This window comes from Impatiens glandulifera, chromosome 3 (genome assembly GCF_907164915.1).
Source record: "Impatiens glandulifera chromosome 3, dImpGla2.1, whole genome shotgun sequence".
Classification (NCBI taxonomy): Eukaryota; Viridiplantae; Streptophyta; class Magnoliopsida; order Ericales; family Balsaminaceae; genus Impatiens; species Impatiens glandulifera.
Window position 1 is genome coordinate 31,704,338 of NC_061864.1, and position 21,733 is coordinate 31,726,070.

At 33.2% G+C, this 21,733-nt stretch overlaps 3 protein-coding genes across 4 annotated transcripts; all 3 read right to left on the bottom strand.

Annotated features, from left to right (window-relative positions):
• Nucleotides 1-766: 766 nt before the first annotated feature.
• On the bottom strand, nt 767-8,683 carry LOC124928649 (serine/threonine-protein kinase BLUS1). The gene is made up of 21 exons (XM_047468892.1): nt 8,329-8,683; nt 7,955-8,209; nt 6,978-7,102; nt 6,834-6,878; nt 6,667-6,748; nt 6,448-6,516; nt 6,009-6,179; nt 5,852-5,917; nt 5,425-5,493; nt 5,236-5,343; nt 5,092-5,147; nt 4,715-4,945; nt 4,050-4,153; nt 3,879-3,970; nt 3,742-3,783; nt 2,515-2,643; nt 2,389-2,437; nt 2,276-2,307; nt 1,513-1,583; nt 1,364-1,415; nt 767-1,293 (listed from the first exon to the last, which is right to left on the bottom strand). Exons 1-21 carry the CDS (start codon nt 8,485-8,487, stop codon nt 1,288-1,290), a joined length of 2,013 nt encoding a protein of 670 aa, XP_047324848.1. The 5' UTR covers nt 8,488-8,683; the 3' UTR covers nt 767-1,287.
• Nucleotides 8,684-10,432: 1,749 nt separating this feature from the next.
• Nucleotides 10,433-13,683, bottom strand: LOC124928618 (putative receptor-like protein kinase At3g47110). The gene is made up of 2 exons (XM_047468855.1): nt 10,993-13,683; nt 10,433-10,900 (listed from the first exon to the last, which is right to left on the bottom strand). Exons 1-2 carry the CDS (start codon nt 13,628-13,630, stop codon nt 10,527-10,529), a joined length of 3,012 nt encoding a protein of 1,003 aa, XP_047324811.1. The 5' UTR covers nt 13,631-13,683; the 3' UTR covers nt 10,433-10,526.
• Nucleotides 13,684-19,188: 5,505 nt separating this feature from the next.
• On the bottom strand, nt 19,189-21,733 carry LOC124932021. Of its 2 annotated transcripts, none has more exons than XM_047472618.1 (5): nt 21,288-21,733; nt 20,505-20,722; nt 19,899-20,027; nt 19,677-19,808; nt 19,189-19,410 (listed from the first exon to the last, which is right to left on the bottom strand). In XM_047472618.1, exons 1-5 carry the CDS (start codon nt 21,628-21,630, stop codon nt 19,297-19,299), a joined length of 936 nt encoding a protein of 311 aa, XP_047328574.1. In that variant the 5' UTR covers nt 21,631-21,733; the 3' UTR covers nt 19,189-19,296. The 2 variants fall into 2 exon arrangements, with proteins under 2 accessions (XP_047328574.1, XP_047328575.1); XM_047472619.1 differs by having other exon boundaries at nt 20,505-20,705; nt 21,288-21,487.

Below are 21,733 nucleotides of genomic sequence, written 5' to 3' on the forward strand. Positions count from 1 at the left end.
ATTATCATATTTTATAACCAAACCAAGGTATAATAAAATCTATATTTGTTAGGAAACAATCAAATAATGTAAATTATAATTCAAAATGTATTTTTTTTATTAAAAAACAATTAATAAACTTTCCAAAAAAATCAAATGATTGAGTCCATTATTTAATCTATTATGGGAGTTTAAGACAGACTCAATGTCATAAAAATTAAAGTAGAGTTGGTAAAAGACTGTATTAACTTCCTAAATAAATAAATAATTGTTAGTAAAATTGAGAATTTACTTATAATTTTAATAATATTAGTTACATAATATTATTATATATTAATTAATTAATTAAAAATAATAATAATAATAACAATGAAACTAAAAAAAATATAATTATAAATTTATCTATTTTAATAATTAACATTTTTTAAATAACTCAATTTATTTTTCTAAAGTCATAAAATCAAAATAATTTATAAACTTGTAAAATTATAAATTTAAAATCATAAAGTTTAACTAATTAAGAGTTTATGTTAAAACTAGTTTAAGAGTTTACTTGAACTATAATCATTAGACTTTTTTAGAATGTAAGTTTAAAGAACTAAATCGATATTTTAACAACATTGGAAATAATTATGCAAAATAATCACTGCAATCTTAATAATTACTAAAATAATAATATGAGCAAAAACCACACTACAAACAATCTGGATAAAGATCCACAAAACAATCTATAATATACTTTGAAGTTATATATCATTCCATCTTCATAAGCTAAAGAGTTCATGTCTCACTACGGTGCAAATGCAATATGGAGTGATAAAAAAAATAAAAAGGAAATTTGTTCATCCAATCTTGCCCAAATGTATAAAGGATGCGTAAATGAAAATATGCAGAAAGCCCAGTATTCAAATCTTCATAAGCTAAAGAAGTTCATGATGTCCCACTATGGTGCAAATGGAATATGGAGTGATACAAAAAAAAGAAATCTGCTCATCCAATCTTGCCCAAATGTATAAAGGATGTGTAAATGAAAAAATTGCAGAAAACCCAGTATTCAAATCTGCACTCTTTGCTAGAAATGAAAAGTACAGAACACTAAATACAAGTCTACAATATATATACATTCTCTGTCAAAAGGGTCAAATTTAAAATTATCTAGGAATGAGTTCACAAGCATCTGAACCTACTTTTGGATCTAATTAAGTTAGCTTCAATCTTTCTCCATATTCATTGCGCCCAACAAGGTTTTTTTCCATTTGAATCATGGCAAAGAAATCTATCTGAGTTGAGTTCTTTTTCAACAAGGAATCATACCTAAATGAAAAGTTAGGTTATAAATTGCCATGTATTAATAGTATGCTTAAGATTTTGGTTTTGTATTTACCTGCCCGTTTTCTGTTTTATATTTCAGAAGCTCCTCTTTAACACAAGAAAGCCTGTGTGATACATAAAATTGCTCAAACAATAATGATTGCAAAAGGAAAAGAAAAATGAGACATTCTTTATAGCTCTTTTATGATGGGGATAGCTTACTTCCATTGCAGATCACTTATTTCATTTAGTAGTTCTTTCTCCCTCTCATGAGATGCCTCTAACTGACAAAACTTTGAAAACAGATGGAAATTGAGTACAAAATCATAACCAGTTTTAAACCATGTACACAGGATTAAGTCTAAAATAGAGATTTGCACCATGGACTTGTTAACCCAAATAAACCACAATCCCATTATTAATCATTGTTCAATCAATTCATTCAAATTATCAATCAAAATAATAAAAAACAAACCTTTACTTTAGGCTCCTTGTGTTACCAAGTTTTTTCATGTTATCATGATATGAAAAATCTACATTTGCTATGTATAACAAAAACCAAAATGATTTAAAAAAATATCTGAGATAAAAATCTCTATGCCATATAAGCAACACTATAATTTGGATCACAATAAAAAAATAATTTGTTTACCAAATGAAGTAACAAAAATTTCATAATAAGTTGAATCATGATCTAAAAAATAATATGAGTACGATAAAAATAAATAAATGTTATACCAAATAAAATAATAATTACTTTTCATTTTAACTTTTCCAATTTTCCAATGATATTGAGATTGTGACAAAATAGTTTCAAATAGGCTCTATATAATTTGTAACATTTTTAAATATTAAGGATATTTTAGTTATTTAACCCAAAACAAAATTCCACTTTTTTTGTGAAACACGATTTTCCAAAAATAAAACCTGTTTAAGCTAAAACGTGCCAACTGAAAGACCCAAAACAAATATTAGCAGAACATACAATTGATTTTTCTGCCTGGAATCCTCCTTCACCTGCATCATCATGTCATAAATAAATTGCAATACAAGTCAAGATGCATATAAAATATGAGTATGCTCTGAAAATCCCTCAACCTGAATGTTCACCACATGTCATGCGCTTCATCAGGGTTAGGATTTGCTCCTGTTGAGTGAGTGATACATTAACAATACTTCTTTAGAAGATAAAAGCTCCATGCATATAAAATGGGTAAAGAATACCTGTTGAAGAATATTTGTTTGTAAAAGTGAGTGCAGTAGAGGGAAAGGAGTGTTATTGACAGGAAGATGATTTGAGAAAATGGTTCCTGATGGCGAGGGAAGAGGAAGGTAAGGGCTCTGTGCAATGACCTACATCAGAATTCACAATTATGATGATATTTTAATAGTTACAAATAGAAAATGATCACATTAGTATCATCATATATAAACTATTGAAATGTATAAAAGAAATGGATATTTCATGTAATCAGGAGATAAAAAGATCACTTTATAGATTCAAAAACAATAAGATTACCAAATCTAAGACCTTGTTTGATCTGCAATTATTTGGATAACCATATGATTATTTTCATATAACCCTGTTTCATGTAGGTTATAAAAAACAAGTAATATTTGAGTACCAAGATATTAGGGGTGTAGATATAGTAAAGTTTATATTTATAGATTCTTTTTAAAACCGGGGTTTATTTCTTGGAGGAAAGCTAACACGACCTCCCATTTCCATTCAAGGTGTTCTTAGTGAGAATCGAACCTTAGACCTTTGCACTCTTGACTATTTCCACCCTTTGTAATATTATTTTCTTGAGCAAAAGTTTTACCACAAGCCTTTGAAAGAATTTTTGGGCCTATAAAAAGTGGAATGTGTGCTTGTGGAAATTATCCAAGTGGGTTAAAAGTTATATATCTTTTTATGGAAAACCTCTACAAGAACTTTGGATTGGTGGTCAGTTTCTAGTTTTATGTTGGATCAAACTACTCTATTGTTTCGGCGAGAACAATGATTTTGATCTTTTGCATAAATGATGATGAGGAGGAAAACAAAAGAAATTTAAATCCGAGATTGTAAGGAGCAAGAACAAGATCAAAGTCAAGATTGATAAATCATAAAGAGACACACTGAATATACAATGACATCAATTATGACGCCCATTCACAATCCTGATGCATTTGCCAAGGAAATTTGGCTTCAAGTTCATCTTGGTTCATTTGAGAACATTGATCTGGGGAATTGAGGACATTGTTTGACCATTTAGTTATCTACTTGTATGATTTGTCTGTATTTGATTAACTCACACTGCCAACAGATAACACAACTTGCATTGTAATGTTTGTTTTTTTTGTTTTTTTTGTTTTTTTTTAAATCCACCAGATTGGTGCTATGTTTCTTTTGATATTTCTCAATAATATATTTACATTTGTAACTAATGGAGCATATAAGTAGAAAACCTGCATGCTGTGGCTCTTGGGCAACATTGTAGAAGTGGACGCCTGAATAGTAAGCAGGGTAGGTATAAACATTATATCTAGCTTTCTCGGAAAAAAAAACATTATATCAACAGAATAAAGATGCAGAGAAAACGTACTTTTTCCACGTCAATGCTTTCAGATGTAACTTTAAACCGTCCCTTTTGCTGTATGACCGGTTTGGCTTTCTCATCAAGTTCGTCACTGTTTGCTGTTGAGACAAATTACAAATCAATTAAGGTGAAAAATGAAACGTTACTTCAATAGAACATGAGAAAATGGCATCTTGCCTGATGTTTTCGAGCCTCTGCTAAGAGATTCAGGATGCATATCATCCCCAGCCCCAAGTCCATTACAGCTTGACATGTCCATCGAATGATTTTGTGGCCTCTCACTAATTTTTCACCAAATCAGTCAAAATTGGAAAGAAGGGTATCAAAAAGTGGAACGTCTAGAAAGTAGAACCACAAAAGTTCAGACTTGAGAGAAAGACAAGAAACATGCAATATCATGTTGGGTTGTTTTCTTACCAATTATTATTTTATTTTTTATGTTGATCATGAGTTCATGACTGAAAAATCTACATAAATATGTTTACCAAAAATCACAGTAACCTAAAAGATAATCTATACCAAATGAAGCAAAACAAACACACAATAATTTGGATCATAATCAAGAAAATACATTAGGTGTCTGAATATATAATATTTTTTTAATAAAGGGTGATTTGGTTGATGATTTGAAGATATTATTGATAAGTACATTCTTGATTGAATATTGAGTTCTTTCAAATTAATGTCAAATAACCCACATCAAAAAGGTCATATTCAAATGAGAAATCTGAATTTACTTCCTTAAAAGTATAAATTTGAGATACTTTACTACAAAGCAGAAATGTTTCCAGCAGGTAAATGGGTGCTCTAAAAAATGACATAGGAAACCATTTTAATTATACCTCTCATCTTTGAAATCAGGCAACATAATGCTTCCCATTGAACCCGCCCTTCTTCGATGAGCTAGTGTAGACATATCCCAATTTCTTCCATTAATAGTATCTATCCCAGGTTTTCCAGTTAGAACATTTTCTACGCTATCCACTGTACGAGGGGAAGAATTTCGTGAGATATGATGCTCAATGCTTGAGCTCACAATGCTTGTTTCATTCTCAGATTTGTCACCTTTACTCCTAGAAGAATTAAACAAATATTAAGTGCAACTTATATCAGTATTATTTCTTACTAACCAATCATAGTTAATGGTTTTAATGAAATTCCCATTTTTTTCCTCCAAAAAAGAAAAAGAGAGCCAGAGCCATCAAAGTATATCACATACAGAGTACCAATTGAGAGAACTGAGGGAGGTTGAGTTTGCAATTGATCATTTTCTTCCTGTAAATATCTACATCATTAGAAGCCGTGACAATTTTCCTACCAATACAAAATGTATAAGCATGTAAATGTACTAAAAATCTGAAACCTGAGAAGAGTAGCTAATTGAAGACAACTGCTGCTGAAACTTCTTTTCATGATCAAGCCCAGACTGCGGATTTGTGCTTGCTTCAGATACAATATCATCATCTAGGATCTGCCACAAAAATAGTCTTTTGGTAGATGATCTAAACAAGAATAAACAGAGCAAAGAATATGAGAAGATGAGACAATGTACCAAAGAAGCTTGAGCCTTCACATCTTCAACATTAAAGTTCCAGCCACTTATTCCTCGTTTATACTCGTTCTATAAGGCAAAAATAAAAAATCAATGGATACAAATATTAAGTAAATTAGAAAAGAAAAACTTCTCCAAAAGAGTTGCTATGTGAGCACATAAGCTCAAAATAACCAACAAGTAGAAATGCGCATTGCATACGGCTCATGATCATTAAAATATTTCAGTTTTATACACAATAACATTGACCACAGCCATATAGCTGACAAACATCCGAATATGATCATTAAAATATTTCAGTTTTATACACAACCTAATACAGAAACCTATACAAGAAAATGCCAATGCCAAATATAACACAGAAGCAGAAATCACTAGAGAATAAAATAAACAGACTTCTCATGTAACCAGAATGAGTAACTCAAACCTGCGACATTTCTTCCTTCTGTCCATCTGGAATTTTCTTTTTTGCTAGCATGTCTTCTTCTTTCATCTACAGACAACAAGTACCAATAAAGTTTCCAGAATTTAAAGGATAGTAAAAGATGTTTCTTAAGTCATGAGGTCTGAAATACAATACTGACTTTTATAGCCTTAATACGGTCACCAAGAGCGGGAAGGCCTTCAAAAAGTGTCCGTAGTATATAATCATTTGACCTTGCTTGCTTGAAAAATGAATGCTTTAGTAACTTCTTTGCAGAAGGACGTTTTGATTGGTCTTTCACTAAGCAGCTAGCAATCATTTGCTTAAAGGACTGAGGATGAGAAAGAAAAGAAAACAGAACATAAGGATACATGAAAATCAAATCATTTTAGAAAATAAGCTTGGAAACAAAGAACTTGTTTGATGATAGTTAATCCAAATAATCCCTTCCCATCATCAACCAAAATACAAAAAATAACCTTATAATTATAACATTTTAAATATTAAATAAAAATGATACTTTAATCATTTACCCCAAATAATCCATATTTTCATACAAAAATTGGATTATTCAAAAATCAAAGCTATTGGAAACCTGCCTTTGAAAATTTCTTATCTCTCTCTAAATCAAGGCCAGGAGGTGCATTTTGCAGTGTCATAAGCAGCACCTGCACATTTTCAGGAGTTAGATTATAATGGGATGTCCAACTTGGGATTACATAAATTAGTACAGTTTAAAAATATAATGTGTTGAACCGTAATTGTAATGAAGTTTTCCATTAAAAAAAAAAGAGACCAAGGTGGTATTATGCATGCACCTTCATTGGAGGGTACTTTGAAAAAGGTGCATGTCCATGGGCAAGCTCCAAAGCAGTTATCCCAAAGGACCAGATATCAGCCCTATAAATTAACGTTTAAAGAAACTCTTGCAGTGCATGAACATTGATACAAAAGACTTGAGCATGAAAAGAACACGCAAACATACTTGAAGTCGTAACCATGCAATTGTTCCATAACCTCGGGAGCCATCCTGCATGAATACTCCTAATACTTAGAAGGTCAAAGAGTATAAATCCTACAACAAATAAAATGTAAAATCATTCAAGTAGTGTCTAATTGAAAAACAAACCAGCAAGGAGTTCCAACAAATGTGTTCCTCGTCCTTTGTCGGTCTCCTGAATCAAACAAACATGCGGATACACCAAAATCTCCAAGCTTAATTGCACCACGAGAATCAATAAGAACATTTCCAGCCTGTTTGAAGCACAAAAACAAAAAACACATAACTAGAGAAGAAATCACCACTACAAATGACTACGGCGAAATAAAGGAGGAGCTAAGCATTATAGGCTAACTCCAAGGAAAAGAATTGAGAAGAATTCACTCCAATGAAATATTTATTCACGATGAAGGGAGAATCATTTCGATGAGAACATTGATTTCGCCTTTTGGCGGAATCAATGATGAGGATTCCATAATAAAAGAAGAAAGAATTAATGTAAATATTGTAGGGAGCACTGAAAAAAAAAGGAAGCTAAGATTGCGAAACTAAAGCGCAAACAATTAAAGTGGTGTCAACTATGACAGAAGAAGAACATGGTCCGGTCATGTTTGTGATACACCCATCAAGGAAATTGAGCTTCAAACTGACCTCAGCTCTTTTTAGAACATTAATTTGGAGCACTGAATCTTTCATGATTTCTCTATTTATTTTGCATTTGAGTTGCATATTTTTGAAAAGGTAAAACCATTTCATTAGTCATATGATTGCGAAGGTCGCGACCTAGTAGTTCAAAGCAAACACAAAATTCAGTTAGAGAACAAACAAGCCTCAAAACATGACAAAAGGGGTACATGTTTTTGAGTTGTACGTTGTTTTCACATTTGACTAACTCATGTCATGACTTCTATTGTAATAATTTGGACTTTCCATAAGGTCGATGCAACTTTCACGTGAACTGTCAATCAATGAAACAGACTCACTTCTCTTTGAAAGGGTAAAAATATAAAATATTCTATAACACATTTTGCAGGTAAAAAAACAAGTTTCATGCAACCCTAAGTCCTAACACATCTGAATTTGAAATCATAGCCAAAAAAACTAACCTTAACATCACGATGAATGTGGCCATGATGATGAAGATATTCTAATCCCTTTAACACCTCACGCAATACAGTTGCAATAACTACCTCCTCAAAACCATCTGGATATGCAGCCTTCAAAATGTGAAGGCATGAACCGCCAGCCATGTAAGGCATGACCACCCACAAATTGTGATCACTCACAAACGAGCAATTAGATTTAAGAACATTAGGATGGTCAACCAAAATCATTGTCTGTGCTTCACGAAATATGTTATTCTGTATGAAAAATGCCAACAAGTTGTCAAAAATAAAATAAAATAATGATAAGAAATTAGTAAGAACTACTGTAACACACTATAATCCAACTTAGTCATTTTTGATAGAGGATAAAATACCAGATCACAGTTGTCACGTTCAAAGTCGAGAATTTTAATGGCGACAACTTCATTAAGGGGAAGGCAAAGAGCGCGAAACACCGAAGCACTTACGCCCTGTCCTACCTCCTCGTAAAGCATGTAGTTTTCAGGGCCAATTGGGTACATCTTTTTCTCCATTTCCTGAAAGAGACAGCAATGGCCCTTGTACTACAGGTCAATAATAATGGTAATCCAGAAGAAATCCGCAGATGGGTATCACCTATGGAAATATAAGATATTTTTGTATTGAAGTGGAAGGAAATCAAGGTGGGTCATTGAATAGAATAATGATCCATGGATGGAATAATAATGAAGGAGAGAATTGTTGTTAAGAAGATAAAGAAGGAGATTTGTGAATAATGGATTACAGAGATTCTTTCTTAGTTGGGATGAGAGAAAAGACGGTAGACGACGACGAAGAAGACGAAAAGGAAGAAGTTGGGAATCTCTCTTTCTCTTTCTCGTGAATGAGAGAGAGTGTGTATCGGATCGCCGCTCGAACGGGGAAGGTTTCGTATGAAGAAGGAATCCCACAACTTGTCCACCTTTCTCGCTGCTCCTCCTGGAAAAGGGAATTCTTTCATTTTACTTATGACCGAGTTCGTTTTTGGGGGGGAAGAATCCATATTCATATTATATGCCCTTTAACTATTATAATATATTTATATATGTCCTTCAAATATTATTGTTTTCCTAATATCTTTTATTTTTTTTCATTTTTCTTAATTATCTAGCTAGTATCATAATTAAAAAAAAAAGTTTGTTGTTAAATAATTTCAACTTAATCAAGACACCATTTCAATTCCTTTCTCATTTATCAGCTTAATTAATTTCTAGGAATTTGAGTTTGGCTTAAGAAAAAACAAAAAAGAATTATTAATTAATAAAAGGCTGAATTTAGTATATTTTGCCTATTTTTTCAATAATTAGAGAAAAAATAATATAATTAAATTTAAAAAAAAAAAATAAGAATTATGTCACCTTTTTACATTAAAAAATTATTAACTAAAAATACTAAAATATTATTTATTTTATTATTATATATTAATACACTTTAAATCTATTTATTAAAAAAATATCATTTAATCATAATATTTGAAATAATTCTATTATTTAACTAACTATGAAATGATATGACATTATAGGATTGATTTAAAAAAATAAAAAGTGTGAGAAGAGAAATTATATAATTTTTTTTATTTTTGTCATCGAAATAAATTGTCACTAGTCTTTTTTTCTTTTTTTTTTTTCTGATTCTCTAGACCAAAAATGAGATTTTGTTTATTCTCTTTTATATTCTTTTGACTGAACAAGATATAATAGGAACTATTGTTTTCAACTACAATAGTGTTTAATTTTTTTCTTAAATTATGTATTTTTAAACAAAATAATTTTAAAAAGTTAAAATTATAATTTTCTTTATTTATTTTCAATGAATTTAAATCAATATATTTGTTGGAAAAATACTTTTTTAATAAATTTATGGTGTGCAAAATAATAATAATAATAATAATAAGGCTATTAAACTATATTTACGCCAAGGACTGTTTTGGACTTTAGTTATAAATTGATAATTATTTTGTTTACAAAAAGTGTTACTCCTATTATAATTGTTATTTTTTTCTAAGAATTATAATTTGATATTTTGATTAGTCTTATTACCATTTCTTTGAATGAAACTAATACCATTCATTTATTTCTTTAGTATAAGTAATTAATTTTTTATTTAATTAGTCATATTACCATTTCTTTGAATGAAACTAAGACCACTCATTTCTTTCTTTAGTATAAAGAATTAGTTTTTTATTTAATTAGTCATGTTACCATTTTTTTTTAATGAAACTAATATATAAAAAATTAAATAATAAATAAAACAATTAATAATATAAATATCAAATTGTATAAATAATTTATAAAATTAAAATTTTCTGAGAAACAATCCTAGGAACACTATATTCAAGACACCAATAACTATCAAGACACAATCCAGCTTAATTTTAAAAAATAATAATCATAATGTAGAAGTAGTAATAATAATAATAATAATAACTTAGTACTGAAAGAAGATCTCTATATAGGCATTATTGAAGTCAGACATATAGTTTCTATAAACTTGAGTAAATAATTTATTACAGTTTATGATTGACATCCTATTTCAACATAACCTAAATGTTGAATTATGAGACTTTTGTTGTATTATGAAACTTGTTAAATGAATCAATGATGTCATGGAGTTTGTTTGTGACAATTTTCATATCCATCCTTCCCCTCGGTAATGAATTCGAACACGAAAGTCCAATATTTATTACCGCGACCAATCTTTCTTCCATCACACGAGCATTGTCCATGTCAATCTTCTCCTCTAATAGCAAAGATGGATCAATTACATTCATCACTTTCTCGGGCAATGCCATGGCCACAAAACTATGGATGTCGAGTCCATCCTTGAACAATTCGTCGGTTGGTCTCTTTCCAGTAAACATTTCCAGCAAGAGTATCCCATAACTGTAAACATCTTCAAAGGTTGAAACATTTACTCTCAGCCCACATTCTGAAATCACAACATCATCAAAAGTCATACATTATGATAAATTTTATTGAAAAAGATACAAGATCAATCAAACAAGCAAACAAACAGGTTACCTGGAGCAATGTATCCAATTGAACCCTTTAGGCCCTCTGAAACACTAAGGTTTTTAGATTCTTCCAAGACAAAGCTAGCCAAACCAAAGTCACCAACATGAGCAGTCATGTCTTGGTCTAACAATACATTGCTAGGTTTTAAATCACGATGAACAATAGGTGTTTCGCAATAAAAATGCAGATATTCAAGTGCATGAGCTACATCCATCGATATTTCTAATCTCTGCTTCATGTTTAATCTCTTATTCTGATCTTTTGAATGCAGCCATTCATCTAAGTTCCCATTAAACATATAATCGTAGACTAGAGCCTTAAATTCATTACCTTGATGATCCACACTAGAACAAACAGTTAACAGCTTCAGTAAATTGCGATGCTTAATGCTTTTCAAAGCTTCACATTCATCTATGAAGGTCTTGGTAGCTCCATTTTGTTGTAAGTTTATTACTTTAACAGCTACAACAGTTCCATCATTTGGTAAGGATCCTTTGTAAACAGGACCAAAACTACCCGAACCTATTAAGTTATCGGTAGAAAAGCCATTTGTTGATCTTAAAAGTTCTTGGTAAGAAATACCCACATTCTCCTCAGAGGAGGAATTTAAGGTTGTTTTCTTAGTTCTCTTCAATATGCAAAATATAATCCCAGAAAACAACGCAGCAGACAAAACTACGACGACAACTACAATAACGATAGTCCTACGACTGAAAAAGTTTCTTGAAGAATTATCCTTCTTAACAGGACAAGCAGGCAAAAGTAAGCTTGAGATTCCCCCACATAGATTATCATTTCCAACTAGAGTAATTCGGCTGGAGTTCAAAAATAGTCCTCGAGTTGGAACTTCACCATTCAGATCATTATACGAGAGATCAAGACTCTCGAGTGCTCTTATTTCTTCGAGAAACCGTGGGATCTCCCCTGACAGGCTATTGTGAGAAAGATCTAACTGAATTAATCCTCTCAAATTTTGTATAGATTGAGGAATCTTTCCTTCAAATAGATTATTATTCATTAGTATCCTCTCCAAGCTAATACTACTACCAAGGCTGATAGGAATTTCCCCTGATATCTTATTACCTGAAATATGAAGCTCCTTAAGATTTATCAACTTACCCACTTCAAATGGTAGAGACCCGGTCAACAAATTATTGGCTAACGATAAAGATATCGAAAGTGAAGATAAACCCACTATTTCTTTGGGTATGCTTCCACCAAGATAATTACTACTTAAGTTCAATACCTGCAAATCAATACACTTTCCCAGGCTTAAAGGTATGTTTCCTTCTAGCAAATTCTCCTCCATAAACAATCTGGTTAGTTTTGTTAGGTTCCCAAGTGAAGATGGAATTGACATCGAAAATCTATTGTAGTTTAAATGCAAACCCGCTAAGTTTCGAAGTTTTCCCAAATCATATGGGATTGTTCCATTAAATTGGTTACCTTCCAAGCCAAGGAGGTTTAAGTTAAATAGGTTTCCAATTCCATCAGGTATATTCCCACTTAATAGATTTGAACCAAGTGTAAGTCTTTGTAGTTTGTTTGATTGATTGGTTATGAAACTAGGCAAAGATCCTCCAAACATGTTACCACCCAAACCAAGAACTTCCAAGGATGAACAGTTGACTAAGGAAGCCAAAAACTCTAGATCGGTTCCAAGCTTGTTGTCATCGAAGTTTAACCTATACAAATTCTGCAATCTTCCTAAGCCAATTGGTATGTTTCCAGTAATAAGATTTTCAGCAAAATCAAGTACCTGAAGGGCTGATGAATTCTGCAATGAAGATGGGATCTTCCCTGTGAAGCTGTTGACACCCCCAGCAAAAACCTTAAGATTTGGAAACTTGAAGCTGACATCATGAGGAAGATTTCCATGGAGATGATTCTGAGTGACAGAGAAGTAATATATGGTGGAAATATTGTATATTGATGAAGGGATCATGCCTGTCAATTGATTTCCATATAATTGAAAAAACTCTAACTTTGAGAGTTTTCCAAGCTCTTGTGGTATGCTTCCATGGAAATTATTCAGGGCAAGTGAGATTCGAATAAGAGATGAAAAATTCCCAATCCAAGATGGGATTCTCCCTGTTAAGTAATTACGTCCAAGACCCATAACCAGAAGCTTTGTTGAGAGTAAGCTTAACTCAAATGGGATCTCACCGACAAGTTCATTCATTTCTAAAGCAAGGATCTTGAGTTCTCTGCAGTTAGTTAAGTTGGTTGGAATTTTCCCGCCAAGATTGTTATTTGTCAAGTTAAGAGACTGTAACCTTGTTAGGCGACCGATTTCTTGTGGGATTTCGCCATTGAAGCTGTTGTTCCTGAGATCGAGGCCAGATAGAAAGGAAAGGTTGCCTATGGAAGGTGTGATGGTGCCGACTAGATTTTGAGTAGATAATTTGAGGGTAATGATTCTACCGTTGGATGGGCTGCAAGTTACACCAAACCAGTTGCAGAAATGAATGGATTGATTCCAGGAATCCATGATCTTAAGAGGGTCTGAAATGATTTTGTTCTTGAAATCAAGAAGAGCAAGCTGATCTGTTTCATTTCCATGTCTGAGTAATGATGTTGCATATACTGAAGGAAGAAGAAGGAGGAGGAGGAAGAAAGGTGCATTGTTGAGACAGAAAATCATCTTGTGAAATGAGAGAAATGGAGGAGTATCATTTTACTATGCATATTTATGAATGAATACGAGTAGTTCATGTAACACGTGTACATCAAACTATGACACTAGTTGGCTCATAAGTCATAACCATCAATGTTGCCTAAGATAAGGCATGTGAATTTGTGAATACCAAAGCAGGAAGAGAGTAGGAATAATGGCAATGGGACCGCCCATTCAATTTGTTACCATTTGAAATAACAAAATATAAAATATGACAGATAACAAAAATATAAAATATGTAATAGGCTCGTCCAACTCGACATGATTTTATAGAAAGAAAAAAAATTATTCATTATCCCTAAGGTAACTATGAAGATTCTTGTGTACACGCACACTCACACGGGTAAATATATATTATTACATTCATTAAATTTAGTATTAATTTAAAAGATAAATTGTTATTAACTTAATTGCTTAAAAAGTTGTATTTGTTTTTGTTAGGTTGCGAGTTCGAAATATACCTATAACATTTCTTATTTTATTTTTAACCGTTTTAAGTTTATGGGCGGGTCAACCTAAAATCTACCAAAGTATCCATTTATTCTCACATATATCCAAATTAATCACAGTTCTCGACCCCGACAATCCGGACACTTTCAAAATTAAATATCATTATATATATATATATATATATTACAAGTTTATAATATTAAAACTATAGAAACTAGGAAGATCCCTGTGCGATACACACAGATAAAAATATATTATTACAACGTTCCGCGTTCATCAAATTTGGTATTAAATTTAAAATATAAAGTGTTATTAGTCTAGTTGGTTAAAGAGTTGTACTTGTTTTTTTAGGTTACAAGTTTATAATATTAAAACTATAGAAACTAGGAAGATTCCCGTGCGATACACACGGATAAAAATATATTATTACAACGTTCCGCGTTCATCAAATTTGGTATTAAATTTAAAATATAAAGTGTTATTAGTCTAGTTGGTTAAAGAGTTGTACTTGTTTTTTTAGGTTGCGGGTATTTTATTTTTAACCGTTTAAAATATATAGATTAGTTAGTTAAAAATGTTCCGCGTTCATCAAATTTGATGTTTAAAATATATAGATTAATTAGTTAAAAATGTTCCGCGTTCATCAAATTTGATGTTGAATTTAAAATATAAAGTGTTATTAGCCTATTTGGTTAAAGAGTTGTACTTATTTTGTTAGGTTGAGAGTTCGAAACATACTAATAACATTTTTAATTTTATTTTTAAACGTTTTAAGTTTATGGGCGGGTTAACCCAGAATCCGACCAAAGTATCCATTACTCTCACATATATATCCAAATTAACCACAGCGCTCGACTCGATAATCCAGACAATTTTAAAATTAAGCATAATTATATATATAGATTTGAGAAAAAAAAACATAATTATTCATTATCCTTAATATAATTTGATGACGAAATTAATTTGTTAGTCAAAATAAGTTTTAATTTAAATATGAGAAACACAACTCAGTTAGAAAATTTCTTAATTTTGAGTTAAGTTCTTAATATTTGAATTAGGTTCTTAATTTTGTATTATTTGAAAAAAAAACTAACTATTTCAAAAAAAAAATGAAAAATAATTTCAAAGAAAAATAAACGTATAAAAAAATTCAAAGAAAATCATGTATATATTAAATATTCAATATATTTGTCTACTGCATTCTTGAGGTGATTACAAGCTGGAAGTCAGAGTATCAATTTCGTAGAGAGATCATGGACTCCTTGGTGTTGGTCCCGGTTGGTTTTGAGCAAGATGGATTTTAGTCGAGTAATGGACTCCTTAATGATAGTTACCTCTATAGAACTCCTCGACACTTGGCTAAAGATCTGACCCTACGCCAAAACTGCTAAGGCCGAAGCTTTTGAGGTAGCCGCCGACTGCTCCATGATGGATTCCAGTTCGCTGAAGATAACTGCAACACTCTGTTGTAGAGGCGCAATGACGTCTTCCATCAAACTTTGAAGGTCCACCGTTCCTCGAGATGACTCCTCTAGAGAGTGAGGAGTTGACTATTCTATTAGGGAACGGGCAAGAAGCATCTGAAGAGGTGAAATAAGAGTGCTTTCCTGGATCGCAGACGGCACTAGATCTTTAGAAGAAGAAGATGCCTGAGGAGTAGGCACTTTTATCAGCGCTTGGGATCTGTAGCTAATCACCTGAATTTATGCGCATATATCTTGGATGATCCCCAAAGGTTCTTCAAAGTGGCTTGAGGCAGCTAGAGGAAGTTTCTGCTCAGTTGGGAAGGAGTGTTGCTTGAATGTAGAGGGGAGCCTCTCGGATGCTTGATTGATTTCCAGGTCAGAATCTGAAGAAATCTCCACAGTGCCCTAAGAAAGCTCCTTCTTAGGAGTAGGGGAGGAATGTTGTTTAGGAGCAAAAGATGGCTCATTTTTATGAGTAGGAGAGGAGGCTTGAGATAGCTCCTTCTCTGGAGCAGGAGAAGAGTGAGCTTGGAAAGGCAGCTGCTCTTTAGCGGGGAGGGGTTGTTGCACTTCCATCGAGAAGAGCTGCTTCTTAGTAGGAGGAGACAATAACTTTTCAACAAAGAATAGTTGTTCTTCGGCATTTAACAATTCAACACTGCCCAAGACTTCCTCCTATGTTGTTCAGCATTCCTGGAGGACTTCGTGCCATGAATGAATGACAAGACAATTGAGCTATAAGAATCCAAGATCTGTTGCAGACGGAAATTGACCATGGTGTCCATCCATATTGTTCTCTCCAAAGGGTCGTAGTTGGCCTACCTGACGAAGGTAGGGAGCAAAGCACCCCCTCTGGCGACGACCGCAACCAACTCTCTCCTCTTGAGAGCTTCTTGAATGTCCATGGTACAAGTCCAAGTTATGACTGATTTGTCTAGATGAAACAACGCCTTGCACTGCTGAATTAGATCGTCATCTTGGAGGAACTGATAGAATTTATTGTGGAGTCTTATGTTGCTCCATTTGTCGAAGAGTTCGAACCTTTCAATATATGGACTTTTCCCTTTCCTGCAACATCAACAGGCTTTTCAACATCAGGGATAGGTTCCATGAAAACAATTCCTCTCGCAGCTTGCACACTTCTTGAAATCGCCGTTGGAGAAGCGCCTGAAATGGGGACAACAACTTTAAGAATGTCGCTTGCAGGTCTTTCATCAATAACATCAGCTAACACAGTAGGTGATATTTCAACCAGCCCACAATAGGGACTACGGAAGGCACTACGGACAAAACAATTTTAGAGGCTGGCATAGGAAATACCTCTTCAGTAGGGGATTCCTCCAACCTTGCCTTCTTTGTCTTGGAGGCAACCTTAGTAGTCTCTCCAGTAGAGGCACGTTTCTGACTGTTAGAGCTTGCAACCGACTCCTCAACCCTCAACTTCTTTCTCTTTGCTAGAGCAGGGCATCGAGAGATAAAAGAGCGTTTGGACATGGTAGTTGACTATTCGGTCGACTGTTGAACGAAAGATCCAAGGTTGGTGTCCTTGATCCCTTTCATTCTGGAGTGGTAGTGATAGACTATTCGGTTGGTCATAACTCTGTTGAGGTGGATGTTTACTCAATTTCCCACATTCACCTAGAGATGTTCGAACAACCTGTTGAGCTGTACGGTATAACCGGTGTGCTACTTCTTCTTCGTCATTAGCATAGCCACTAGGGTATTGAACAACACAAACGACCAGTTGGTGACTATTCCCTTGGTTATAACCACCATTATTTCGAATCGTTCCTAGGTGTACGCATCGAAGGACTTCACTTGGAGAGATTTTGAAATTAGGTCGTTAAGAAGACATAACTCCGACTTTAAGAACTTCTTCTTCATGTGAGTATCGACAGGGAAGGCGACATCTAAGAAACTCTTTGCATCTCAAAGAGAGTTTCGACCGGAAAAATGTTGAATGCCGTCAGCCCCTGCGTCGGAAGCTCGGAGAACTGGGCAAAAACTTCTTCAAAATGGAGATCTCTGCGCCTTTCACCGTTGCTTGGACAGAGTTGCTGACTATCCTCGCAGTTGTGAAGAAATCATGAACCTCCTGTTCGTGAATGATGAACAGACCCCCGAGAAACTTCCTCAGACCAAAAGCTTCTAGAGTTTTGAACATTCTACCATCTTCGACATCGCCATAGAGTAAAATGAATCAAAATCCACTTGCATTGTGTTTTGGGCAAAAGAAGTCATTTCTAATTTAGAGTTTTAAAATATGAGGAGAAATAGAGACCAGATTTCAGAAGAGGAGAGCTGAGATTTTTTACAAAGAAGATGAAGAGCTTGTAGGGTTTTGAATTGCAAATAGGATAATGAATCGGGGAAATTTGAACAAATGACCCTAAAAACAGGGTGAATTGCGTTTGGTGAGATTGAATAAATTAAATAGCTCTGGTGACCTTTTTTTTTCCTGACGAAAATGTCTCTATTGCGTCACGCATCCTCAGGTTGCGTGACACAATTTTTTATTTTTCAAAAAAATTTAATTATGAAATTTTTTGGACGAAAATGCCCCAGTTGCGTTACGCAATCGCGTCACGCAACTCCAGTTGCGTCACGCAACCCCAGTTGCGTCACGCAACCCCAGTTGCGTCACGCAACCCCAGTTGCGTCACGCAACCGCGAGACGAAAAAAAAAATTGAAAAAAAAAAAAAATCTGATTGCGTCACGCAACTGGATTTACGTTACGCAATGGTACAATTGTCATTAAAAAAAGGGTCACCAACGCTATTTAAATTATCCACCCTCACTTTCCTCATTTTATCCTATCTATAGGGTCATCTGCTCAAATTCTCAGCTGGTTTGATTTTGATTAATTTTTGTTTTTATAAATTATTTATTATTTTAATATTAATTTAATTATTTAAATTATTAATAAAAATATCAAATTATTTTTATAAAAATGTTAAATACAAAAAGTATTATAATTATTTAAATAAAATAATTCACTTTTTCATAAAATACAATTTAAATTTCATAACCTATATATATTTTAAATAACTCACATCAAGCTTTTGTAAGTTGACTGAATAATTAATTAAAATAAAATTCAACCAATTTATAGTTAAAACTGATTTAATCTGAAATAATTAAAACTATTTTAAAATAAAATTTTATCTATTACATTACCATTTCAAGAATAAAATATTCATTTAATTAACTAGAACTAACATTAAAATAAAATTGGAGAGTGTAATTTAAATTACATTGCTTTGATTTTGAATTATTTAAATTTTAAAATAAAATCATCTACCACATTGCATGTTCTTTATAAATCATCTAACTAAATAACTAACATGAACATTAAAAATACATTTAAATCATTTATCTAAAAATCATCAACAATAAACATTTTAAAAATAATTCAGTTATATTACATAAAGTTTACATAAAGTTTTAATAATAGGTTACAGTGACATGGACCAAACTGTCCAACCAAATCGACAACCAACAGTTTTTAATAATAGGTTACAGTGACATGGACCGAACTGTCCAACCAAATCGACAACCAACAGTTGAAAATCTTAGCTAACAGATTGATTTGATTCAGATGATTTCTTTTGTGTGACAAAAAAAAACGATATAATAAACAGTATAAATTCATCATTACTATTAAACAATTACATAAACATAAGAGAAATTAGATATCACATACATGAGCTCACACATCATACTACCTTAATCTCTTTGAGCCAAGCTGTGTGTAATGGAGATGGATCAGGCTTCCCTTCAGCTATTGCCTTCTCAGAAAGTGAATAAAACCAACCATTTCTCCATTTGAACTGTAGTAGGTATTGTATTGATCATCAGAAGATAAACATTAATTAGGCTGTTTTCTTATCAAACTTTATTCTCAGTAATTAAAATTTGAAAATATTTAAAGAAATAAAGTGGATGATTTTGGTTGATTTTGCAAAAAATAAGTGATTGAGATGACTAGAAAGTGGTGTATATGGATTAAATTCAAATAAAGTAAGATTACACAACCTCTATGATCATGTTTAAAATACCAGTTTTCAAATACAGGTACATATGCAACACTATATACCTCTTTGACAGCAGTTGGGAAATGAGCCACCGCTCGTGAATATGCACATAAACGCTCGTCCATTCGATCGTCAAAGGTTACACCTTTCTCAGCCGCAGCAGCTGATGCCAGCTCTGCAATGAGACTACAAACCTGAAACGGGCAAAAATGGTAGATTAGGTTGGATATGTGTAGGGATGACAATACAACTTATCAGAATGAAATCATTCCTATTATTGTAACCTCAGATCGGAATTCCTTCTCAACAACACCCACAGTTGCTCCTGGATGCCGAGCTCCAACAAGCATAAATGCTGATATCCAAATTAGCTTCTCTAACATTTGCTTCTCGAAAGCTTCTTTGTCAAGAACCTTTTGTTTACATATAACAAAATTAAATCTTAAAATATTAATAGACTTTAGATACATCTTCTTTTTCTTTGCTGCAAAAGACCTTATTATAAAGAAGAAAATACCGATTTACATGAAGTGTACAAACTTAATAGAAAGAAAAGTCGAAAAAAATTAAAGATCATGACAGGTTTTGCATGATCGGTTGTGATTCCCGTAATATAGGATACAAGCTGAAGAGAGTTACCCATTGGAAACACTTTATGAGCTCAATCTGAGTTTGAACTAAAAAACGTTAACAAACTTATTAGGTCTAATTAAGTAATGTTCCAAAACATCATCTCATCTAAATCAACATACTTGCGAGAACAGAAAAAAGTGTTTCAAGAAATTTATTGACATTTTTTCATCTAAACACAGCTTCAAAAAATGTTTTCAAATGGGCCAAATGAGTAAACATTTAAGATAAAAATATGTTAAATATTGGTTTAGAAATACCTTGCAAGAAAGGCCTCCAGAATTGAGTCTAGCCGCAACAGCTGACGCCCATTTACCGTAAGATGCTGTCAAGCCCTCGGGATTTGTATCTGTTTTCCCATCAATGGGAGTTTCTCCAAGTTTGGATATGGCAAAGTATGCAAGAACTTGGTCTGCATCTCCAAGGCCTTTAGTTTGAAACCATGGTTCCAGCATTCCGTTCTGGAAAAAAACCAAATCTGCTCTATTGTTATGATCAACCAACCCCGTTTTGTTTTTTATTTGATTGAAAATCAGGTTTTATTCCCTGGAGAAGTTAGCACAATCCCCAACTTCATTGAGAGCATTCTTAGATCTCTTAGGCAACAATCTTTCCACTTTCTCTAAATATCGAATGTACAGTAGATGATTTAGATTTCAATATGATAGTGTTAAATCTCTTTTAATGTGTCATCACAATCTAGAAGAATAAGCTTGATAGTGATGAAGGAAATAAAGAATTTCGTATATAGATTCAGATATGTTAATCGTGCCAACTTCAAATTTATCCTATGATGATTCAACCTGTCATATTGTCATGAAATTACAGATCTCTACTATAGATTCCTTAAAAAGAGTCCTAGTTCAGATAGGAATGATGTTTCCAAATCAAGTTGTAATTCAATTACCAAAGGCAACAACAAATCCTAGATCACATCTTAATATTTCTAACCTGAGAAGAAAAGTCAAATGTCCACACATTCAAGATAAAAGAAGAATGAAAAGCTTGGAGATTTTAAAAATAGTTCTAAGATTGGGTGGTACCGTTCCATCGAGAAGGAGGAGTGGACTGAAGAACAGATTCAAGATCGTCATTTCTAGTACAGACCAAGATGGGACCAGGGAAATCTTGCGGCACAGGCTCGCCTCTTTTCACCAGCAAATCATTACCATTACCCAAATCCTGCAAAGCCCGACCGACACGTCCGCCGCCGACTATAATAGCTGGAACGACCGTGACGGCGGCTGCCCCGACAGATGGAGTAGCCATAGAAGTTGATGAAGCTTTAACCCTGTAGCAAAGGCTGAGTTTTGAAGTGGGTTTTGTTGAGAGTTTGGTGAAGAGAGAAGACAGAGAAGAGGTGGAGGCCGTTACAGTGCTCGCCATGCTGATACCTTGAGATGTGGTGCTAGAAGAAGAAACCTTGCGAAAATGATGATTAGGTTAACGGGGTTCATATTTCTCTTCTCCTCGAGGGGCTGAGGATGAC